The sequence below is a fragment of the Perissodus microlepis genome, chromosome 8 (assembly GCF_051167445.1).
Source record: "Perissodus microlepis isolate ML-2025 ecotype Zambia chromosome 8, ASM5116744v1, whole genome shotgun sequence".
NCBI lineage: Eukaryota > Metazoa > Chordata > Actinopteri > Cichliformes > Cichlidae > Perissodus > Perissodus microlepis.
This window is the reverse complement of record NC_140468.1, coordinates 12,184,359-12,206,692: the sequence shown is the minus strand read 5'-3', so window position 1 is coordinate 12,206,692 and position 22,334 is coordinate 12,184,359. Positions and strand designations below refer to the sequence as shown.

General features: G+C 39.5%; 1 protein-coding gene across 6 annotated transcripts in view; it reads right to left on the bottom strand.

The window, feature by feature from the left end:
* LOC146381490 (calcium-activated potassium channel subunit alpha-1a) overlaps positions 1–22,334 on the bottom strand; it is a 97,797-nt gene that overhangs the window by 52,421 nt on the left and 23,042 nt on the right. For all 6 annotated transcript variants that reach the window (XM_084937555.1, XM_084937554.1, XM_084937556.1 and 3 more), the window contains exon 3: positions 4,017–4,078. In XM_084937555.1, coding sequence (XP_084793681.1) covers positions 4,017–4,078 — 62 coding nt within the window. The remainder of the gene's footprint in view (positions 1–4,016; positions 4,079–22,334) is intronic.

The window sequence follows — 22,334 nt, the reverse complement described above, 5'->3', positions numbered from 1 at the left end:
CAGAGACTGCACGTAGAGTTCTTTTGAATCACATTAGCTCCAAGCAGGTATCTCTCATGGATTTAGCTTGTTGGCTCTCTTTACCTGCAGGGCCCCTACACTTGAATTCACAAGCTTCGCTAATGCACACTGCTCAGCAGCTGCAGTTCTCCCCTGTGCTGTTTAATACCACTCGGATTAAAGCAAATTGCTTTTGTTACGTGAAAAAAAAACTCTAATAGCCTCCCTGTGATAAAACACTATCCCCATGGAGTACACAAAGTGATTATTATTTTTGAACCAATCCGATACAGAGCAGTGACTCCCATTTGATCTTTAGCTTTAGCATCACTGATGTGATGATGACTGATAGTCGTCAGGTTTCATCCCAGTTCTATTCGAGGATCTATTCTCTAAACGTTAGCTATATAGAGACTTCATTATAGTTCTGTTAAATTTTAACGCTTAATTTTTTTCTACAACCTTCAATGACTCTCTAAGATATTTAGTAATTCTAATTAAAATAAGACTTAGTAAACCTAGAATGGTTTGCATCCTCAGTGTACAACAATACAGTACTTAATGTCTGCATTGCTCTTTTTATGTATTCAAAATTTACAGAGAAGGTGGTGAAAAATAAAATCCTAACTCATCTTCTCCATGGCATCTCTAAGAATAGCCCATGCTGGATGGTTCTGCCCTCGTTCACCGTAATGACACATCGGTCCAGTAAATCCCCATCATTGCAGGATGACAGACCACACACAGGCAGATCTGCAGAGCTAAATAATTGAGTTCCAGCAGGCCTGGTTTGGAAGATGTCTAGGAGTGTTATGGATCATGAAACAGTCCCTGCCCACAGCAGATCTGGTCTCTCTCTCCTTCATTCAATTCAGGCTCAGATCAATCAAGATGGACCAGCTCGCATGTAACGGGGCTTAATGCTGTCTGATGATACTGTATGTGCATATATTTTGCAAAGTAAAGGAATATTTTCATACAAATTCTGAGAATATTTAAGACTTTTATTGTTTCTACCAGCTCAAAAAGGCTCAAAAGTAGAGCTAAGAGGAGATTCTGGATGTATACATAACCACTTGTTTCAAATCCAACATAATTTCTTTTTGTCAGTGTTAATGTTCTCTTCACAAGTGGTGAAAAAAATCAGCTACTGCCTGTTAAAAGTAACTCTGGGTTTTGCTTTGTCACATGTACTGTATATAAAAGATGGACGTAGATTCCAGGTCTAAAAAAGCCAAGTCAGTGCTCAGGTGCACAGGCCTCAGTCACACAGTCACCCGGCCGGCAACCACATAGTATCCACTGGGTGCTACAGGGAAATGTGTATTCCTCAACAGGTTGGCGAGCTAGTTAAAATCAGTCTAAGATGGTGATACATCAAAGACCTCCTCCTGATTGCTTTGGTTGCTAACAGATTGGCATAGTTTCCCATAGTCTGCATGGAAGATGTCCGCTTGTCTGCAAACACTCACTAATTATCCACGAACTCTAGTGAAGCTTGAAAAATTGCGACACAAACCTACAAGTTGTGCCGTACCACTGAAACCAACATGTTTCAAAAAGTAGCAATTAGCGATTAGTTGCAGAGTGTTTTCAGATAAGTCTGCATCTTCTATGCGAACTATGTGTGATGTCAGTACCTCAATGCCACAAACAATCACGAGAAGGCTTTTGCTGCAGCATCCTTTGATTGCAATTCAGTTTCATCACTGGTAACCACTGGCAACTTTTATTTGGGAAACACACATTTTTCCCTAGTGAACAGTGGTTGCAAGGTGGCTGCCAACTGGTCTCTAGGGCTATGTGACTGGGACTTGGATCTGCATTCTTTCTAATAAATTCATCATTAAAGAGCCTATTGGTGAGTTTATGGTGTGAACTGAATAAAAAAAGGTTGTCCATTTTGTAAATATGGTCAAAAAGGAGGAAAAGCAGGATATGATTTGACAGCACGATAGCTATGTCCATCTTCTATATACAGTCTAAGTTTGTTAGCTGTATATGAAGTCTAGAATCTTTGAGTGTTTAAAGTCATTATTGAAATAAACAACCAAACTATTTAAAACTAAGAAGATAAAATGAAAACATGTAATAGTTTGTTAGTATGGGACATCTCTCCAGCTGATCAGGTGATCCAGACTTACAAATGACAGTTACATAGAACCATGACGTCCACAGTAAGACAAAAATCAAGATTTATGAATTAGAGCTCCATGTACAGACCTAAACCTCCTCTGTGCAGCTCGCAGCTCTTTTCTGAATATAAGTGGGTCTGCTATGTTGACATCTCTCTCCATGTCACTTTAAGTTAGGTCAGCCTGTCCATCATATAACAGCCTCGGCAAGGCTTGCACTAATTACAGGAAGGGCTATATCTGTTACAGTCTGCTGCCACTTGCGAGAGAGCAGCTAACTGACTGCTCTTTGGCTCCAAGTAGTGAAAAAATGGTGCCTGAATAATAGAAAGACCTGGATAATACTGACTGAAAACTCAGGCAGAGAGCCTCATTGGACTAATATGGATATAAGTCAGCAAGCAGGTGCTAGGGCATCAGTCCTTCTACATTTAACAATGCCTCTTCTTATGCATGATGAGTTTAAAGAGAGAGAGAGGTTGAACGTCATCCTCCATCAGGTGAAAAGGCACTCGGAGACACTACAGGCAAGTTCTGAGAACAGGAGGCCACAGATGGCATCGGTAAGGATGTAACTCTATCTGAGCTTGTCCAGATAATGAAATGAGATCATGCTTGCAAACCACATCAGAGCAAGCCAAGCCCTCAGCTGTACGTCTTCTTATGCAATAACAAATAAGCTGAACGTGTGCCTGCAGGAGGCTGATTATATGAGTTTACAGCTCATTTTCCCTTCTCTGCTTTAACATTACTCCCAGTGGAGACTCACTGTGGGCTCGATAGAAGCTTTTATACTGGCGTGTTTTACCCCACTTTCTTAATGACACTGTGTCCAAACACCACAAGGCTGCAGTAACAGTATACTGCCTCACATGTAGCTTAAAGAGCCTTCCGCTTCCTCTAGTCTGATTACCGATGGCGATTGTTTTGAACAGGAAATTTTGGACTTTCCTGCCTCTTTGAAAGTCTGATCCTTTCATTACAGAGATTAAGCAAATTTCATCTGTGAGCTCTAGCTGGTCGTCAGCGGAGATCGCAAAGGAAGACCGGAGCAGTTTACCTGGAAAAGGATTGGATTAAACAACAAACAAGCAGAAAATAGCAAGCCTGTGTTCTAAATGCCATATAACCATGACAAAGCACTCAGTGTTATTAAGGCTACCTTACATGAACTTCACATTCATGTGTCTGCACTACTACAAATAGAACTACAATAGATTTTAGCGATTTAGACTGTAATGTAACAGAAATATCAGCAGCGTTATTACTACACTTTATATTCATTTCCCTGGAACTAAACTGCGGTTCTTTGTAAACTGAATTAAGCTAATTCAAACCTGACTGACTTTTTCTAATTGCACTGCGCTCCCCTACAAATTTTCCACCATTAGCTAGTTCGATCAGACGTTAAACAGTCATTAACCTGCTCCAAAGTCAACATAATGTCTGACAGCACCAGTTTGTACCCATATGCGAGTGACGCGGGTATTTCTCAGGTGAATTCACAGCTGGTGAGTGACCATTACATGTCCTGTCTTCTGCACACTACACCGAGGAGTGCTTCCAGAAGTAAGGATGAGGCTGGCAACAAGACGACTTCAGACGGTGACCTGAAAAATTCCTGGAGCTCATGACTGAAAACAGGTTTTGAGGCCAAGGACAGCAAAACTGAAGAACAAACTTCTGATATCAGTTTCATTAATACATCTTCAGACATGCTCTGATTGGTAGAGCTGCTATGAGGTTACATTTCCATGAAGACTGTGTCTAGCTATGAGGTTACTGATCTTAAAGTGAGTCATATCAGTTAAACTCTCAAAAAACTGTGAGTTACAGGGGAAAAGAAAAAATTACAGAGTAAGTTTAAAGCTAATTACTTACTCAGAGGAATCTATGAAGTATATCACAAGGGCTCCGATGCTGAGTGCAAAAACGAGCACCACCTGCAGAGAATGGGAAAAAAATATATATTTTTACTTTAAGTTGAAGTGGTACAGTACAGTATATACACATGCACACTGGACTAGACAGCAGTTTTTTAATCTTTAAGATGTATTGGTAAATGGACACGAGCCACATTTGTCTCTCATTATTTCATTTATTTCACTATTTTAACTGATTTAACAACTTTTAGGAAATGAGAAAAACAAGTGGATTACGTTGAAATACGATGACATATTAGCAAGCTTAAAAAAATCAAATACATTTAAAAACTGTACAGTTTACACCATATGGATATTTGTCTTTGTCCAACAAAGAAAAAACAAAAATCCCCAAACGTTTTTTTTTTGGTCACAGCTTCACCATAAACTGATCATCATCTGGGTTTCAGAGTCATGTCAAAACAAACCGAAAATATCTCCTGATTGTTTAATTCCACGACATCAGAAAACCCTGAAACGCAGCATGTACGTAACAAATGTTTTACATAGCAAATATTAGATGGCTATTAATCAGCAGACCTTGATGCATCTTGCCAGCCTGTTATTATTGTGTTATATAAACCAAAAAGAAAGAGTCACAGTGTCACAAACAGACTACAGTGTTACTGTATATCTGACAGCATAAATAAATACGCAAGAGCTTGCCTCATCATGTAAATTGGCAGTGGAGGTGTGGGCGAAGTGACAGAACGTGGCTTCAGCTTTCGGAGATGCAGCTGAGCCTGAAGCTTCGACATTGACAGTGAAGCAGCACGATAATAAAAACCAGGGTGTCGCTTTTACTCTGTTCACGTTGCCTTCTTCTGCAGGGAGAAGACACTGATGAATAGATCCAAGTCTGGAAGTGGCCAATAGAATCCCAGGCCAGGAGGGAAGCAGATTGCGGGGCAATAAATATGACTGTCAGTGATGGTGAGCCGCCAGCTCTGACACGGAGTGAGCTTTGGTGAAACTTAATCACTTCTGCCAGCCCCACAAGAGTTATAACGACAGCATATCTAGTGATGGAGAAACCAAGATTCAGCTGATCCACCTTCGTTTCAGTCTACCCGTGTTCTCACCTGACAAAACTACTAACAGTGAAAACCAGGGAGTACTCCCTGTATTTGTCCAACCAAAAACGGCAGCTGAAGATTATCAAAAATACGGGCCAGAAGATAAAAACCTCTAAAATCTCTAACTACAGCACATTTTTAAAAAAAGGAAAGTAGGCTAAAAAGCAGATAAACCAGTTTATACATCTTACATTTTGCAATGCAGCTGTTGCACAATCAGTTTTCTGCCATTTGGGATAGGGAAGACCTAGATTTTTAATCCTTTAAACATAATGTTAATGCTACAGCATCATCAATTGACATTTATAAGTCAAAAAGCACAGCAGCTTATTAAAACCGTTGTGAAACAAGTGTCCTAATTTTCCCTTTTACAGCCAGCGCTAATGTAGACGAGGGCGCGACCCCGAGAGACACAAATAAGAACAGAAAGGTTTCTGCCAGACAGCAGAACAAATGTTCTACATCCCGAAATACACTAGCAGGTTATCTGCAAGCCTACCTGGCTTTCATCTATTTAGAAATGACACAATGGCCATCCTGAACAAGAAACCAATGGGCATGCATAATGAATGAACCCCGGTTAATTCATTTCCATGATGTGAAATTGTCTTGTCAACCTGCAACCACTGATGGCTCTGTAATGACAAAAAGCACCCGCATGCATTTTTAATCATCCCCTCTTCTTTCAAAGCCAGGAAATCTCTTTATGCCTCTGACTGTCCCAGTTTAGAAACTGGAAACAATGTTGCTGCAACCCTAGAAATGCTAATCCCAACAGAAGACGACGACTCAGCAACGGCAGTAAATAACACACTCGGGCCGTTACAATGACTGGGCAGTCATGACTCAGTTTGTCAATGAAGCGACATCAGGCAGTGCCAGCGTTCATCATTCATCTCTGTCATCCCATAATGATGCATCACATCTGTATATTCAGCCTCCCTCGGATGTTTGCTGGCAGATGGCTCCACCCACAAGGGGGCACAGAGCTCACAGAGAGGACTGACCACTCCTGCATGATAACCAAGGGAGCTGCCAAGATATACTCAACTCAAATTTGCATTTATTTTTTGACAACATACTCTTACTTAATGCCAGCGTAGACTGCAAGTCAAGAAGAAATTTGCATTAAAGGAAATCTTTTTCCCATAAATTTAAACAACTGTTCACTGCCAGGATGAAAAACTTTGCATCTTTACGGGCAGGTTTCAAGTCATGAGACAAGTCACTGGAGGCAAATTCAAGAACTTTTAAATTTAAAAATGATCCTTTTTAAATCAGTATTTTGTTACACAGCTGAAAGGAAGCACTTTTGATCTCTTGGTGTTAGATTTTTCAGTTGGGTCTTCATGTTGCACTTGATGACGCACAGATATATTATCTAAACATTGTCCTCGGTGACTATTATCGGCCTATTTTCAAATGAGATGACATTCACCGCTGTCACTGGTTGATATTTATTCACTGAGTCGCATCAGTTGTAAATGGTTACATTGTCAGAGACGGCATGATGAACGGGCAGCACGGTGTTACGGCTACAACCAGCTGGAGCCTATCTGTGTGAAGTCTGCGCGTTCTCTCCGTGCTTCAGTGGTTTCTCTCTGGGTGCAGTCCAAAGAAGTGGGTGGGTTATGCTAATTAGCCAACCTAAATTAGCCGTAGGTGTGAATGTGGGCATGAATAGTTATTAGTCTACGTGTTGTCCAGGGTGTACCCCACCTTTCACACTACGACAGCAGGAATAGACTCCAGTGCCCCCACAGCTACCTTGGATTGAATCAGCAGAGTGTAATGACTGTGATAAAGAGGTGGGAATCTTTAAACCTCTTACTTATTTAGTTTTTGAATACCTGGCATAAAAAGTGAATTAAAAAACATTAACCTTTGTGGTAAATGTGTCTTTAGACAAGGTTTGGCTTTTGCGCTGTACCCATGACTAATGGTTATCAAGCGTTTCTTGATTTAAATGTGAAAAAGGTTTTAAGTAGGGTTGCTTTTAAGATTTTATCACTTGTATGTCTAAGGCTTTTAAGAAAAAATACTAAAACTTGGAATTTAATCTGAAAGAAAACTCACAAGAGAAAGCTTAACTATCTGTGAAGCAATCTGCATAAATAATTGACCAATTCAATAAGAAATAAATAGATAGAAAAGAACAAATTAAATTTTTGACTCCAATATCATCAGTGATGCTGTGTATGGTGTGCAGGGCTGCAGAGTGCACAAGCAGGTCTCAAGCCTTCAGAAGGCAACCTGCAAACATCAAAAAACCCACTCGTTCTCCTCCACTCTTCCTGAAGTGTGACTCACCATCATCATGTACATACGAGAGCCAGCATCTAACACAAAAACTTCTATTTTAATAATAGTTAAACGTTGTAAAAATTGGTAAAAGGAAATGAAAGAGGTGAAGACTGACAGTAGCAGAAATTCAGTTTGATGAGAATCCGATAAATTTATTTTTCCCCATTAAGAAACCCATAAATACCTTTTTCAAATAAAGGATCTGGATCTTTTGAATGCTCATTAAGATTTTTGTTGGGGAAGAAATGTGCTAATTCTGCAATGGAAGTCTCTCTTCCCCCGATAGGAGAGGGAGAACCAGTAACCAGTTTGCCCCACGTTCTCTTAAAGCGTGTAGTAAATATAGGATCTTGATAAACAGTAGATGCATTGAGAGTTGGGTACGGCACTGCTTAATCCCATTTGTTCATGGGAGCAGAAATCTCTGACCTAATGTTCCTTATGGATGACTGTCCCACAGCAGCTTCAACCACCACATGGTGATGCTTTCCAAAATAAAATGACCTAAGGACTACCCCGGGAAACTCCAGCCAGCCCATCTGTCTGACCTCAAATGCTACATTGATTCATGAGGTATCTCATGCATACGACAAAAATACAGAAACGCACAAGAGGGACTGAATAAGTTGATGTGCTATCATTGAGCTGAAAAGTATTTGTAATGCACAAGGTAAGATAACTTTAAACTTCAGATTAGTTTTTTTAAAGGACAAAGCACAAAATTAAAATTGCTGCAGTCACATATATAAATATATATTTATGTTTTTTTACTTCACTGAAAACTGATTTGGGATTTCTGCATGAGATGGGAAAATACAGTCTGTGAGATCGGCCTTGGTCTGTGAACAATGCTGTAGAGTCTTTATGACTGTTCTCAATAACTACGCTTCATCCTTTTTCCGAGGTGATAACAGCAAATTAGCATGTTTACAACAACAGCTGTAAACGTGATTGAGTGCAGCCTTGACAAACACAGACAACGGATGAACATCTTAGACATTTGCAGTGTCATTACTGACACAGTGCTGTTTCAATGGGCAGCGCATGCAGTAGGAAAACCCAAGATTAGAGAGATGTTATAACTGGCCACCTGATTGATGATCAACTCGTAGCTGTAAATGATTTCTGAGTAATGTTTGTACCCAGCAACAGTTTAGAAACCACGGCCATATCTGCAGTTTTAGTTCTATCTTGTATTTTCATTACAGCAAGTAGCTGATATGTTCTATCTTCTATTAAGGACATCTTTGTTATTGCTGAATCTGGTTGAAATGGCCATTTGAATAATCTAGAGGTGACACTGCAAATGAGAAGGGAAAATAAACTCTTACAACAACAATAATAAACCGAATAATACACGAAATCACCCTAAATCTGCTGTACGTGTTCATCACTAACAGACTAATGAAAAAGTTTTATTAGTATTTTAGTGATTTACAATTAAAATTTTGTCAATGAGTAGTTATAACTTTCCGAGCATCAGCAGACACAATTAAATATATTTCAATTTTGTTGCCAGGCTGTTAACTGCTGTTTTATTTTTTTGGGTTCTAGGACACACACACACACACACACACACAAACACACGCAGACACACACACACACACACACACAGTTCAGCAGTCTTAATGTCACATTCATCATTCTGGCAATATTGATTTAAACTTTAATTGTTTAAAGAAATAAAGCATTTCAATACTAATATAGTCAAAGTGTAGTTAAAGTAAACACCCACATGTGTAATACAATATGCACTACTGCAAATAGCAAGCTTCTTTTGGTTTGAGCAATGGGGTCGCCACAGTATCTGGATTTTTATATAGGATGCCCTTTCAGGTGCAAACATCCCAGGAATTTATCTCTTTTCCTGGTCTTGAACCATGGCTCCTTAGAGTGTAAGGCCAAATTGTTACCACAAATATTGACTTTAAAAAAATAATAAACTTAAAGAAAAAATATTTTTGACTTCAGAAAACAGATAGCAATGCTTAATAAGAGTAAAAACAACTTATTAAAAAATGTAAGAAAGTCTGACAGCTGTGTGGAGCTCTGGATCCTGTGTAACAAATGATTTATTACAACAGTAACGTTTGTACGTCTCTGTCAAATGAACACTGCACGAATGCCATAACTGCAAACCCCTTTGAAACCCTACACTGTAACCTACGCTACAACCTCACATGCACCTCCTTGGAAATATGTAAAACATGTCGCCTCAACGCCGCCTGCAATCATTGTGAAAAGGCCAATTCACTTTTTTTTTGGAATTTATCAGTGAGAGAATAACAAACATGACATCAATATAAGCAACGATAACCACAGCCTCAACATACGGACTCACAGATTTCAGCACATTCTTGAATGCAGACTGTTGAAATGATCGCAATGGACATAAACAAATTTACAAAAACTGGAAAAATATGTTTTTTTGCCAAAAAATGAAGATTGGGGATACAAAAGGTGAAATTGGTTCTATGTATTGGTTTTATTTGACACTGCTTTTAAAACACTGGGCTACAACCACAAGGTAATAAACACATTAACAATGACATAGGTGTAGGTTAAGTCATAGGCTGTGCAAAGATTCATCGCAGAGGTCTACATTGACCACTAAACTGTGACCAATGGGAGCTCAACTGTCTTAGTTTTACAAAATTAGACTGTGATTTACCACAAGCTCCTGATCCCTGTTCTCTCTCTGTGTGTCATAAACAGCAAAGTTCAGTAGATTTAGCCTCCACTGTGATGCCATGTCCGTAAATGTGGACAATTCTCATTTTGGACATGCACACCATGTATCTTATTAATCTTATCCATATAAAATGCATTTTCCATACTGACCATTAGGTCCACTGTACATCGATAAAAATACTTCTCCTAACTTAGCATGCTATTTTTAGGGGAAGCATGAGAGCATGCGAATGCAGGAAAAGGCACGCTACACCTCAGAAGCATGAGAGTTGGAAAACCAATCACAATCAAATAGGCGATACCTGTGATCAAAAGGTTTTATTTTTTCCCATTTTTTTCATTCATGCTCTTCAACCCCACTAACAGACATGAACCAAGGTATGCTTCATTGAGGTACGAAGCAAATCATGGACTTAGAGAATCTTTACGCCTGTACACAGCAAGGATGATCTGCTCATAAATAGAATACTTTCCGTAAACCCATCAAAATAGTTCCTAAATAAGAAAAAGTCACCTCTACCTGGAAATAATGCATATAAAAGAATCACAGATAGGGCCTTGAAGAGACAACTCTGCCCTTGTATTCACTGCCTATGCCTGCATGTGCCCCATGCTTGTGGTGACAGGCAAAAACACAACATGTATACTGATGTGGTCTTGGATAGTGCTCCTGAAGCCCAGCACCCTCCTCTAGCATGATCTTAATATAACCTATCCAGCATGTGTTTCATAAACACCTGAATTTATGATGAAACTGTTTAACCTCCTAGGACCTGGCGTCCACATATGTGGACATCGCATTTTGGGTTATTTAGACCAAAATACTAAATTTTGCTCTACAAGGGCCTGATATCCACTTACGAGGACATTATACTGCTACTGTTCTATCGAAATTTTAAACAAATATCCTCATATGTGGCTCTCATTTTTGTTAAAAACAAAAATAAGGTAAAAAAACAATCAGGTAATTCTTTGTTTTTACATTCATCAGGCCCCAATCAGCCCAAATATCAAAGAGAAATTAAAAATGCATGCTGTGGAAGAGTTCGGGTCTTAGGAGGTTAAATTACAGCAGGAGAAGAAAGTCGCTCTCCTGTGTTTTGTGTCACTCAAGCAGGAAACCCACATTTGGACTGTAACATTTTGACAGCATCCTAACCATTAACGACATAAGAGTCTACAATCTTCCATTATGCGCAATGCGTTAATTTTCATATTACTCAGTCCCTTTTTTTTTAAGATTTTCTCTCAAATAATAAGAACTTGATTACATTCAGTTTTCGATTTGAAGAAATAATGAAGACAAAGTGAAGCCTCAGTGGGCTGCCTTCATTAGCGTCAACACTGTCGGTCACTTCATTCGCAGTAATGTGCCGAGATATGCACAGCATCACATCTAATTGAAAACCTGAATCTGCGTTTGGCATAAAGTGTGACAAGAAAACAATCGGATTTATATAACGGGTTAAAGCCACTGACGACATCAGCAGAAGGATGATAAGCGCTGCACAGACGATCCCCAGACGCCTGTGTGGGGTAAGAAATTAGCTCATCATGTGTCATTCTGACCATGCCTTGAGCTTTGTCAGTCCGGTGATTCATGACTAAGGCAAGGCTCAAGGACACAGAGCTGGACAGGTTCAATGTCCTGAGATCAGTGGCTCTGCCAAAGGTATTTCTTCCCCCCTCTGGACTTGCTTATGACAGACTGATCAGTAGGAGCAGAATGACTAAAACAATGGGTTTTTGTCTCATAAGAGTATTTCAAATGTTCTAAAAACAGGAAGGATGGTACATAAAACCACCTTGCTTAGTCTTTAGCTTAAAAATTAAATACATTAAGTTAATTTTACTGTAGGTCATCTTTTCATCCAGAGATAAATACAACCCCCGGTGGTTTCTTCCTGTTGCTGTAAGTCCAGCTTATCTAACGTCAAATCACATTTAGCAACTTTAGCAACATTCTGTTGGAGAGAGAAGACACACTATGCTCCCTATGCTTTTTTTTCTCTTATCCTTCTTAATATCTCTCTCCAAATTACCTCGTTAGTGCAAAAACTGCCAAACTGTTATCTTTTTCAATTTTTCACAGATTCACTGAAAGAAATCATGGTTTTTTTGTAACAGGCTGCTAGTAACAAAGTGCCTAAAGATACAATTTAATGATTTATAGGCTGGTGTTAAGTACCTAGCAAGAAAACAACTAACATTTCCCCTGAAAGTGGATAGGTACAAGAACTGGAAATTAGTGAAAAAGCAGCCAAAGAAAAACATCTGGATAACGCCTGGATTACTATTACTCAAGACCACTTGGAGCCTATCCCAGCTGCCATAGGGCAAGAAACAGGTTACACTGGACAGGTCCCAGGGCCAACGCAGAGACAAACAACTATTCACACTCACATTCACACCTAAGGGCAATTTAGAATCACCACTTAACCTCACTAACTGAATGCCTTTGGACTGTGGGAGGAAGCCAGAGTACCAGGAGAGAACCCACAAAGACACGGGGAGAACATGCAAACTCAATGATGGTGGAACCAAGCAAGAAAAATATGAAGAAACGAGAGCTAGCTCGAGACTTTTTCCACAGTACTGTATAAAAGAACGGAGTACTAGAAAAAACAAAGCAAGAGGGATAAAGAAAAATAATCCAACTCACCAAGAAAAATGATGGTGCATGCAAATCTGATACATGCAAATACATATTCCTCCACACTTTATACTGTGAAATTGTAAATTTACTGCTTAGCCATTGCAGAGCAATGAACGACTACACTTAACGCCTTGGTGTTGTACTGTACACCTCTGCCAATAAGTTGCAGTTTAAATCCACACCTGTCCAGACTCATAATACATGTAGTAAAGATACTCATGGATTAGATAGCCGCCACAGATTAAATGGTCTGCACGTATACACTGCAGTGTCTTTGAACCTTGGCATGACTTTCTCCTCCACCCATTCAAAGACACTCATCATATACCAGCTGGGGCTGTGCTGCCATGAAAGGCGCTTATCTGCTACTTGGAACAACTTGAGGTTCAGTGTCTTGCCCAAGAACACTTGGCATGTGGAGTGGCCAGGGATTAAACCACCAACCCTGCAATTTGTAGACAAGACAATCTAAGATTAGCATCACCAATTCAGCATCTGACTAAATGTGAAATATGGTCTCAGTGTCCCCTTCTGTTCCTTACTTACGACACTGAATAAGAGCAGTGAAATTGACCTTTAAGATACGAAATCACTTCATAAGTTTAAGGCATTCAATAGTTGTGAGATTTTTTTCCTCCATAGTTTGCAGGTAAATGCTTTATTTATGGTAAAATACAAAAAAACGTGTTGCGTGGTTACAGTGACCCCGACCTTAGCTGCAATCTTACCGTTTGTGTTGGCTCTCCTCCAGTGTGTTAAAAAAAAGCAATCCTTCAGTTTAATATTATTTTCAAGGAATTGTAGAAAGTTTCAGAGAGTCAAATTTGGTAAGAGGCTAAAAGCAGTAAATGAACATTTTGTTTAAGTAGCCAAAAATGTCAGTGTTTTCAGTGTGCTTTGAGTTGACATAATAGCGACGGTTCAGATGGTTCCCTATGAATAATCTCCCTCAGATCCTTGGGACGGTACAGTAGAATCATGTCTACTCTGACAGTCCCACATGCTGTAGCAGTTTACAATTCAGAACTCAATGAATGTTGACAAAATGACAATCATGCTCCGGGTCTCACTCCTGAACCCGACGTGTTGCCTTTGGGCTTGAAAACGGGGATTTTTGCAACAGCTAGATCACCAGTGATCAGTCTGTCATCGAGAGAAACTTGAGGTTCTTGTGGAGGGGATTGAGCCTCCAATCCTGCAATTTGTAGACAATGCACTCTAAGATTAGTGTCCCCAACTCAGTATCTGAATGTGAACTATGGTCACAATGTCCCTTCTGTTCCTGAGCTATGGCATGCTGGAGCTATGGTGTAAACTGCTCGCATCACCAGTGATGATCCCCCACACACACAACCTGGGAGGGTTTGAAAGAGGAATTGATGTTTGCACTCTCCATATGTTCGAGAAATTGCAGAACACACTGTGCAAGAGGTCAGAACGGGACTTCCAGGAAACAAACTAAAGCAGCAGCTACGCTGGGAGCTGTTGGACATGCCATGAAAATGACCTTGAACCCCAGACTGACCAAATTTAAGTTAGATAAAGCTTTTGATTATCATGGATTTGTTCTCACTGTAACAATTTATACTGTTACAGAGGTAGTTGCTCATACTAAACACGATCAAAGATGCAAATAATGAGATCCGCACATGTACAAGCAATCCCGACAGTGGGAAAAACGGTGGGAAAAACCATGCTCTAAATGGTTTGTTTCAGATATTTTTCTACTACATATGTTTAATGAAGTTAGAAACAAAAATGAGTCCGGCATAACCACTGAACTGTATATTGGTTACACTTCAAATTCTGACATGTTACGGGGCATTGCACTAAGAACAGAATAGCAATGTACAGCTCTTTAAATTTACTGGGAATACCTGGAAACTCTTACAGATGCAGTGGGTGTCTGGAGTGGCTGAATGTAATACTCAGACTTGTACTGCATCACTCGGAAACCTTTCCCAGTATGAGTACAAGGTACAGACAGCACAGCATTCAGAGCAGGATTTCATCAGTTTCTTTTGTGCCTGCGAGTTTCGCACTCATGAGTAAAACCAGAGGGTTTAAGGGATTTCTCTCTCATCTTGTCAATAAAAGCAGATTATTCCTTTGTCCTCTAGGCTTCCTGCCGTGCTGCATTCAGCTGCTTCCACATCAGGGATCGCTACGCACATTACAGCAGATCCTGAGGGATAGACCTGCTGTTATTATTATTATAACATCATCTTTGCCAAAAGCAGCAGAGTTTACAGGTTATTAAGCACTACTTTGCAACGTATACAAAACATGCAACAACATATACAAAACATCTGTATTCAAAATATTTTACTTTTAGCTTCTTTGAGTTTCCTGTGCTGATGAATAAATATCTTGGCTGTCAAGAGACCTTTACTACTAAGTCACAAACCCCAGACTAAGACAGTCTTTTCATTTGACTTATATATGGATCCAAGACATTGCATCCAAAAGGTGAAAGGCCCAAAGATTTTTTGAAAGTTTGGGTAACCTTGTTAATAGTCATTATTTTCCTGTATAAATCATTGGTTGTTACAATAAAAAAATGTCAGTTAAATATATCATATAGGAGACACACACAGTGATATTTGAGAAGTGAAATGAAGTTTATTGGATTTACAGAAATTGTGCAATAATTAATTACTTTACAACTCCACAACTTTATTAGTGCAAAAAACCCCATCAATTTATTTTCACTTTAACAAGCAGCTGTTGCTGAATTCTCTTGCAGCTGCTCTGTTCTACTGTGTGACGCCTTGAGTTTAAAATCCACTTCATAAGCATGTTTCTTAACAGGTTCCATTTTGGGGTCCTTATACACACACACAATACGGTAATATTATGTTGAAGCACAGTACGTATCACTCCGCCAGGCTCCTGACTACGGTAGCCGTAATGCAGCTTCGTAGCTTAAGTCGTACTAAAACATTTTTTGACAGATTTTTGAGCGCCATATACCACATAAAATCAGTTTGAGGTCAGTAAGCACAACCAGAATTCATACATAAGGCGCAAGGGTTATAAGGTGCACTGTCGATTTTTGAGAAAATTAAAGGCTTTTAAGAGCGCCTTATAGTCCGAAAAATACAGTAATAACGACTGCCTGTTTGTATGTTCTAAAAAATAAATAAATAAATGCTTTGGTGGCTATCTGACGGACAAAAACCAAACCAGTTCCACACCACTGAAGTTGCATGTTTTTACAAACCAGTTCTGGTTCATCTGTTTCATTCAACGATCCGCTTTTGTCCTTCTCATTCTCCGTCACTGCCATGCTTTTTCCGGCATGTGCGTATGAAAACAAAGGCACTGCGCATGCGCATTTACCCATATTCTATCGCAATATTTCATTTTCTTATCATTGCCTAACATTGTACCGGTATTACCGTGAACGGTATAATATGGCCCAGCCCTAGACATAACCACCAGGATATCACTGACTAGTTTGTGGATTCACTTTAGATACAGAAATGACCATATATGGACAAGGAGGGGGAGTCCCAAGTGACCAGCTAAAGCTAGCAGCCAGCTAATACAGCGGTCCCCAACCTTTTTTGCGCCATGGACCGGTTTATGTCTGACAATATTTTCACAGACCGGCCTTTAAGGTGTCGCGAATAAATACAACAAAATAAAACCGTACCCAAAAAAAGAGGATTTATTCAAAACACACGGGAAAAGACCCAGGGAAACCGAGTTAACGATAAAAAAGGTAAAAAAATAACGATTAAAACCGATAAATACCCTGAAAACCATAAATTTCACACCCGAGCTTCAATTCTCGCCGCCCGGTACCAAACAACTCACGGACCGGTACCGCTGAGCTAATATACAGCCTTGTTAATGATTGAGAAGAAACAAAAATAAAATGCAAGAAAGCAAAAGCGGATCACGCATTTCTTGAAAGAATCAGTTTGTACAATGTACAACGCAAATAGTAATTTGTCAGATATCTGCATTACAAATGCAAAAAAAAATGCAGTTTTCATCAAGGTGAAATTAGCAACATAACTTACAAACTTTAGGAATAGATCTAGAAAATGTTTTTGATGCTGACACAAAGGATTTTTGTCTTTATGTGTTATTTAAATTTCTGTTATAGACACTGTGGTTATTTTCAAGAGCTAATTGTTAAATAGACACAGGTTTTTGTGTCTATTTAACAAGATTCAACTATCCAGTCAAAAAGTACCTAATTTACAGCCACTGTGTATCCAATCTGTAGCTGCAGATCTTGTTGTTACATATGACACATCCTCTGGTTTCCACAGTTGATATAAACAACTTTACACTGTGTGGAGAATTTGAAAATTGTTTTTGGAAATTATGGGAGGTACAAGACATCGATTCCTGGTACAAAGTTCCTGGTTCGTTGGTAGCTCATTAAAAGTTTTCATTCCTGCTGGGAAACAAAGAGCTCCTGCAAAGCACTGCAACTTCACTGCAGAGGGACAAAGCTGAGGGAAATTAACAGCCACTCATGGCGATGACAGCACGAGAGACCCCAAGAGGGAGCTGAACAATGCCAGGATGGAAAATTAGAAAAGTTTTCTCAGAATCAACATATGCTTGCTACATGCTTCACTATTTCATCTGACCCAAACATACTAAACTATACATATATGTGTGTCCCAAACACTGATTTAACGAATGCAACATTTTCCAAGTCATGAACCGGAACCACAGGAAGTGTGTGCGCTTCACATACAGCAGCTGTGCCATCAACCACAACAGTTTACAGTCTTAGCTGTACTCATTTCTGAGTCATAACCTGTTACATCTGAGCGCACAGACATGAAACGCGTATTTTTAGATTTACACTTGAAGTCATTTACAATATTTTAAAAGCCTTTTTTATGATCATGTGTCAATTATAGCGTGTCATATTCTCCACACACATACGTACACAAATAGTAATAGAGTGTGTATGATGATGGCATTATAATTATTAACACCATTTTAGCAAACACTCTGGTGTTGAAAACAGCAGGTCAAAAATAACCAGTGAACTTTCGCACCAGCTGCTGTCCAAATTACAGTATGTGGCAGCTTGATACCCACTGATTTATGTTTTATTATAAATAATACTTTCACGTAATGCAACATGCTGCAAACAAACTCCAACTGTGGGAACAGAAATAAATTAAGATCTTTTTTGTGTTGTATAGAAACAGAAAATCAAAGGAGCATCAGCACTATATCGTGCAGGGAACACCAGAGAGGAAAATGCTTGTTGTTGTTGTCGGCAATAAGCAATATACTCTTGAGAATTAAAGCTTGCCTGGGGAAGAGCCTGCGGTGTTTCTTCAGTCGCTAACACTTCCTGTTTCACTCCACAACCCACCATCAACACACATCAGTACAGCTGTGTGCTGCTCAGTGAACTTCAAAACATGCAACGTCCAAAAAATGAATAAAACAAACAAACACAGAGAGGCTGAAAAACAGGTTCAATGGTTTGTGAGTGAACTTAACTTTGTAGATTCTCTGTTTGTTTTTCAGAGACAGGAAAACAAACAGAGAGGCTGTTCCACTCTGTAGGTGCCCTCAGTGACAGGCGCCAGGCAGGGGTGGGTATACTTGTATCCCCCCGGTTCACTGCCGGTATTTTGGGGGGTTTTCCCAGTGGACGAGAGCGTTGCTTCCCTGCGCCTTCGGGTCCTGACTGTCGTTTGTGCCTATAGGCCAAATGACAGCTCAGAGTCTCATGGGCTCCTGGAGAGTGCTGCACCCAAGGAACTCTATTGTTCTGTTGGAAGACTTCAACGCTGACGTGGCTGGGAGGGACTTGGAGGAACGGCCTGCCGAATTTGAACCCGAGTGGTGTCCTATCATTGGGCTTTTGTGCTTATCACAGTTTGTCCATAACAAACACCATGTTCAAGCGTAAGGGTGTTCATAAGTGCACATGGCACCAGGACACCCTAGGTCGTAGGCGGATGATCGATTTTGTAATCATACTATCAGATCTGTAGCTGCACTTTTTGGACACTCTAGTGATGAGAGGTGCTGAGCTGGATCAGGTGGCAGGGAAAGATGTTGGACAGTGCTGGTGTATCCAAACATATTGTCTTGATTGTTGGTTGGACTTGGTTGTTTCTGTTGATCTGGAAGCAGCATATTGGTGGCAGTAAGTCGGACTTGTTTCCAGTGGGTGTTAGACGCTACCAGGGCTGCCATTAGTTCATAGTTTTTATGGATAGAATATTTATGTGTAGCCAAGTGGTGAAAGGTCTCCGCTTTAGTGGTCTCAGGATTTCATCTTTCAGCCAAGTGTGAAGCGGTGGGAATGAGAATTAGCACCTCCAAGTCCGAGACCATGGTAGCTAGCTGGAAAGGGTGGAGTGCCCACTGTTGGTCAGGGACGAGTTACTGCCCCAAGTGGAGGAGTTCAAGTGTCTTGGGGTCTTGTTAACGAGTGAGGGGAGAGTGGCACTTTTATGCTCAGCTCTCTGTTGTATCGAAATTCGAGCTGAGCATAAAACTGAAGCTGTCGATTTACCGATCAATATACGTTCCTACTCTAACCAAATATGGTCACGAGCTTTGGGTACCGACTAAAAGAGTGAGGCTGTGGACACAAGCAGCAAAAAGAGCTGCTCCTTCGAAGAGCAGCTGGGCTCTCCCTTAAGACAGGGTGAGGGGCTCGGTTATTCAACTGACTAGGATGCCTCCTGGACACATCCTAGGTTAGGTATTCTGGGCATGTCCTACCAGGAGTAGGTCCAGCAGTAGACCCAGGAATCGGTGGAGAGATTATATCTCTCGGCTGGTTTAGGAATGTCTCAGTGTCCCCCCCGAATAAGCTGGAGGAGGTCTCTGGGGTGAGAGGAGTTAGGAGTACTTAGACTGCTCCCTCTGTGACCCATGCCCAGATAAGCAGCAGAAAATGGATATATGGATGGTTTGTGAGTGTATTATTAGAGTGTATTAAGAAATAGAAATTTTAAGGCTCCTCAGTCAGGTGTAATGGGTCAAGAACATGCCTGCTGTGCTGTGAAATGTGTTGGTTATGTTTTAAAAGCTAAATGTAGATGTCCAGCAGCAGCAGCGTAAGTATAGAGACGTGCAGTAATCCATGAAAGCAGTGAATCACAGAGTTCTCCTGGGGAGGCCTAAATAGTGTTGCACTTAAAATGAGTGGATAAATTGATCTTTTAGATCACCTTTAAATTCTTCATACACTGTGCCAATTCGTGATAAATAACCATTTTCTCTTTGAATGAAAAATTCATGGCACCAAATATTGTTGAAATACCTGTGTTGATAAAACATTTTTCCAGCCTCCCACTGAAAAAAATCACCAACAACATGAAAGGTTACAAAAGATACTTGAAGGCCACAACTCAAGTTACTTTCCCAAGCATTTTAAGTGCTTTATTTCTCTCGAAAATCATCCTTCAGTCAGGATTCAAGTAACATTTTTCTAAGAGAGAATATTTACTTTTTTTTCCAGAGGTGCACATTTGCGTTTAAATCTGTCTCAGAAATAGAAAATGTTGCTACTTCTCAATCCACTGCTGTAATTTTGCAGCTCATCTGATTTCCATAAAGTTCAATAAACAAAATGTGATCCTGATTTTCTTCTGGAATTTAACACTGTAATAATCTAGGACCTACTATAAATAACTAGTAGAAAATATTTTTAAATGCTTTGAATGTGAATGTTTTTCTTGTAACACAGAGAAAGATTTTTACATTTGCTATAACTTAGTGTTTCCCAGTTTTGCTTGCACCTTCTGAATCTCTTCACATTGGATATTATACTTTGAATATCATAGTAAAGCTTGTCTTGTCTTTCTGAAAAAAAATTGAATTTTGCCTCGAACAGAAACAGTAACAGAGTTACAGTTATTTAAGAGAACTTGTAAAATGTTCTAAACTAATCAATCATTAATTAAAAAAACAGAAGCAACGTTTAGCAGTTATTGAAGGAAAAGAGGGAGAAGAGCCATTATTACATTTAATAAGTAATTTTATTATAAATAGGTGGTGTGTTTTTTTTTTAATGATTAAAATATATACACCACAGACTGTATCTAAACATGGAGACTGTGACATTAGTTTCTGCACTGTCATTTTAAAGTTAGAATTATGGGCGTTGTCATGTTTGTGTTTTTTGGAGCAAGAAATGAACGTAAAGTTATCACATAATCTTAGCAAGCTCATATTTATTATGTGTGAGCCGACATCAGCTATTTGCTTATATATCGGTATCTGCATTTATGATGACTGATGAAAATTAAAAGCGGATAAACACGCTTCAGTGATGCTGCGAGTTCTGAGGTTTTATTGTTTGTCCACCAGAGGGCCTTCTGCAACTTCACTGTCATCAACAAATGTGCTTTGAAGATCAACCAGCTGATCTGACCAGAGTCAGGCAGACCACATCTGAGTAAATAAATCACTACACATAACAAATGTTAGAGTACTCTGTTTATGTTTCACGTGAAACAAAAATATCGACTGATAGATCAGAATATCGGATTTTTAAAAACACCCGATATCAGTATCGGTCTTAAAAGTCGTGTATCATTCAGGCTGTAGTAATAATTTAACTAATATGTAAATTTAGCCCAAAATACAATTAAATGAGTGAATTATATAAAAATCCATCCACTGCACAGTTGTTGGTAAATTAGTACATTTTTTAATTCATTCTCAAAAAAAACATCTTTACTCTAAAATTGGACAGTTTAACAAGCAGCCTCTGGGGGACTGACTGGAGTTTATCTCAAGAAGCTTTTGGAGGAAGTTCAGTTTTGAGCCAAATCTTCCAGCCCTGGGGGTTACTGATTATTCCTCATCTCCTACTATTGCATTTATTTTTTTACTTTTTAGTTTAATCATCACATTTTAATTTTAATTAATTAAATATATTGTTTGCTGTTTCCTCAACACAATTTCACTTTTATTCCATCTCATGAAGCACTTTGTTTCTAAATCTGTAAACAGACAATCTGCATTATGTTTGCAGGATTGGTGATATTGGCAAGACTACAGCAAAAACAGCAAAAGTAGTAGTTTTAGAAGTGGCATGTGTTTCCCAGCAGAGATTAAAGAATATAGGTCATAGCATCCTTGAAGCTATAAGGCAGTAGCTCAGTTTTTTGGCTTCTGCCCACTGCTGTATTGCACAGATGTTAAAATAATCATGGAGGTTAAAGCACATAGAAACTGGATCTTCTCCTAAACCCTTGGCAGCTACACACAAGTGCTCAGTTTGTGTTTCGTGTTGTATACATTGCCCTGTAACTACCAGCGGCGTGAAACCTGATCCTCTGTTTGCCTGACACTGGTCCCTGTATATAGGGAGTGCATCTGATCTGAGCGCACTGACAATGTCCTTTCTGAGCTTTGAAAACAATGCTTCTATCCTTGAGCATTTTGGGTCAAGCCACTTGGGAACATCTCCCTCTGCCATCCTGCTCATCTATTTGCACTTATTTTGCATTTCATGATTCTTTGATGTGACAAAAAATTGATCTGCTCTTGTTAGACAGAAACGGCATGTTCTGTCCTGTAATGAATAAGA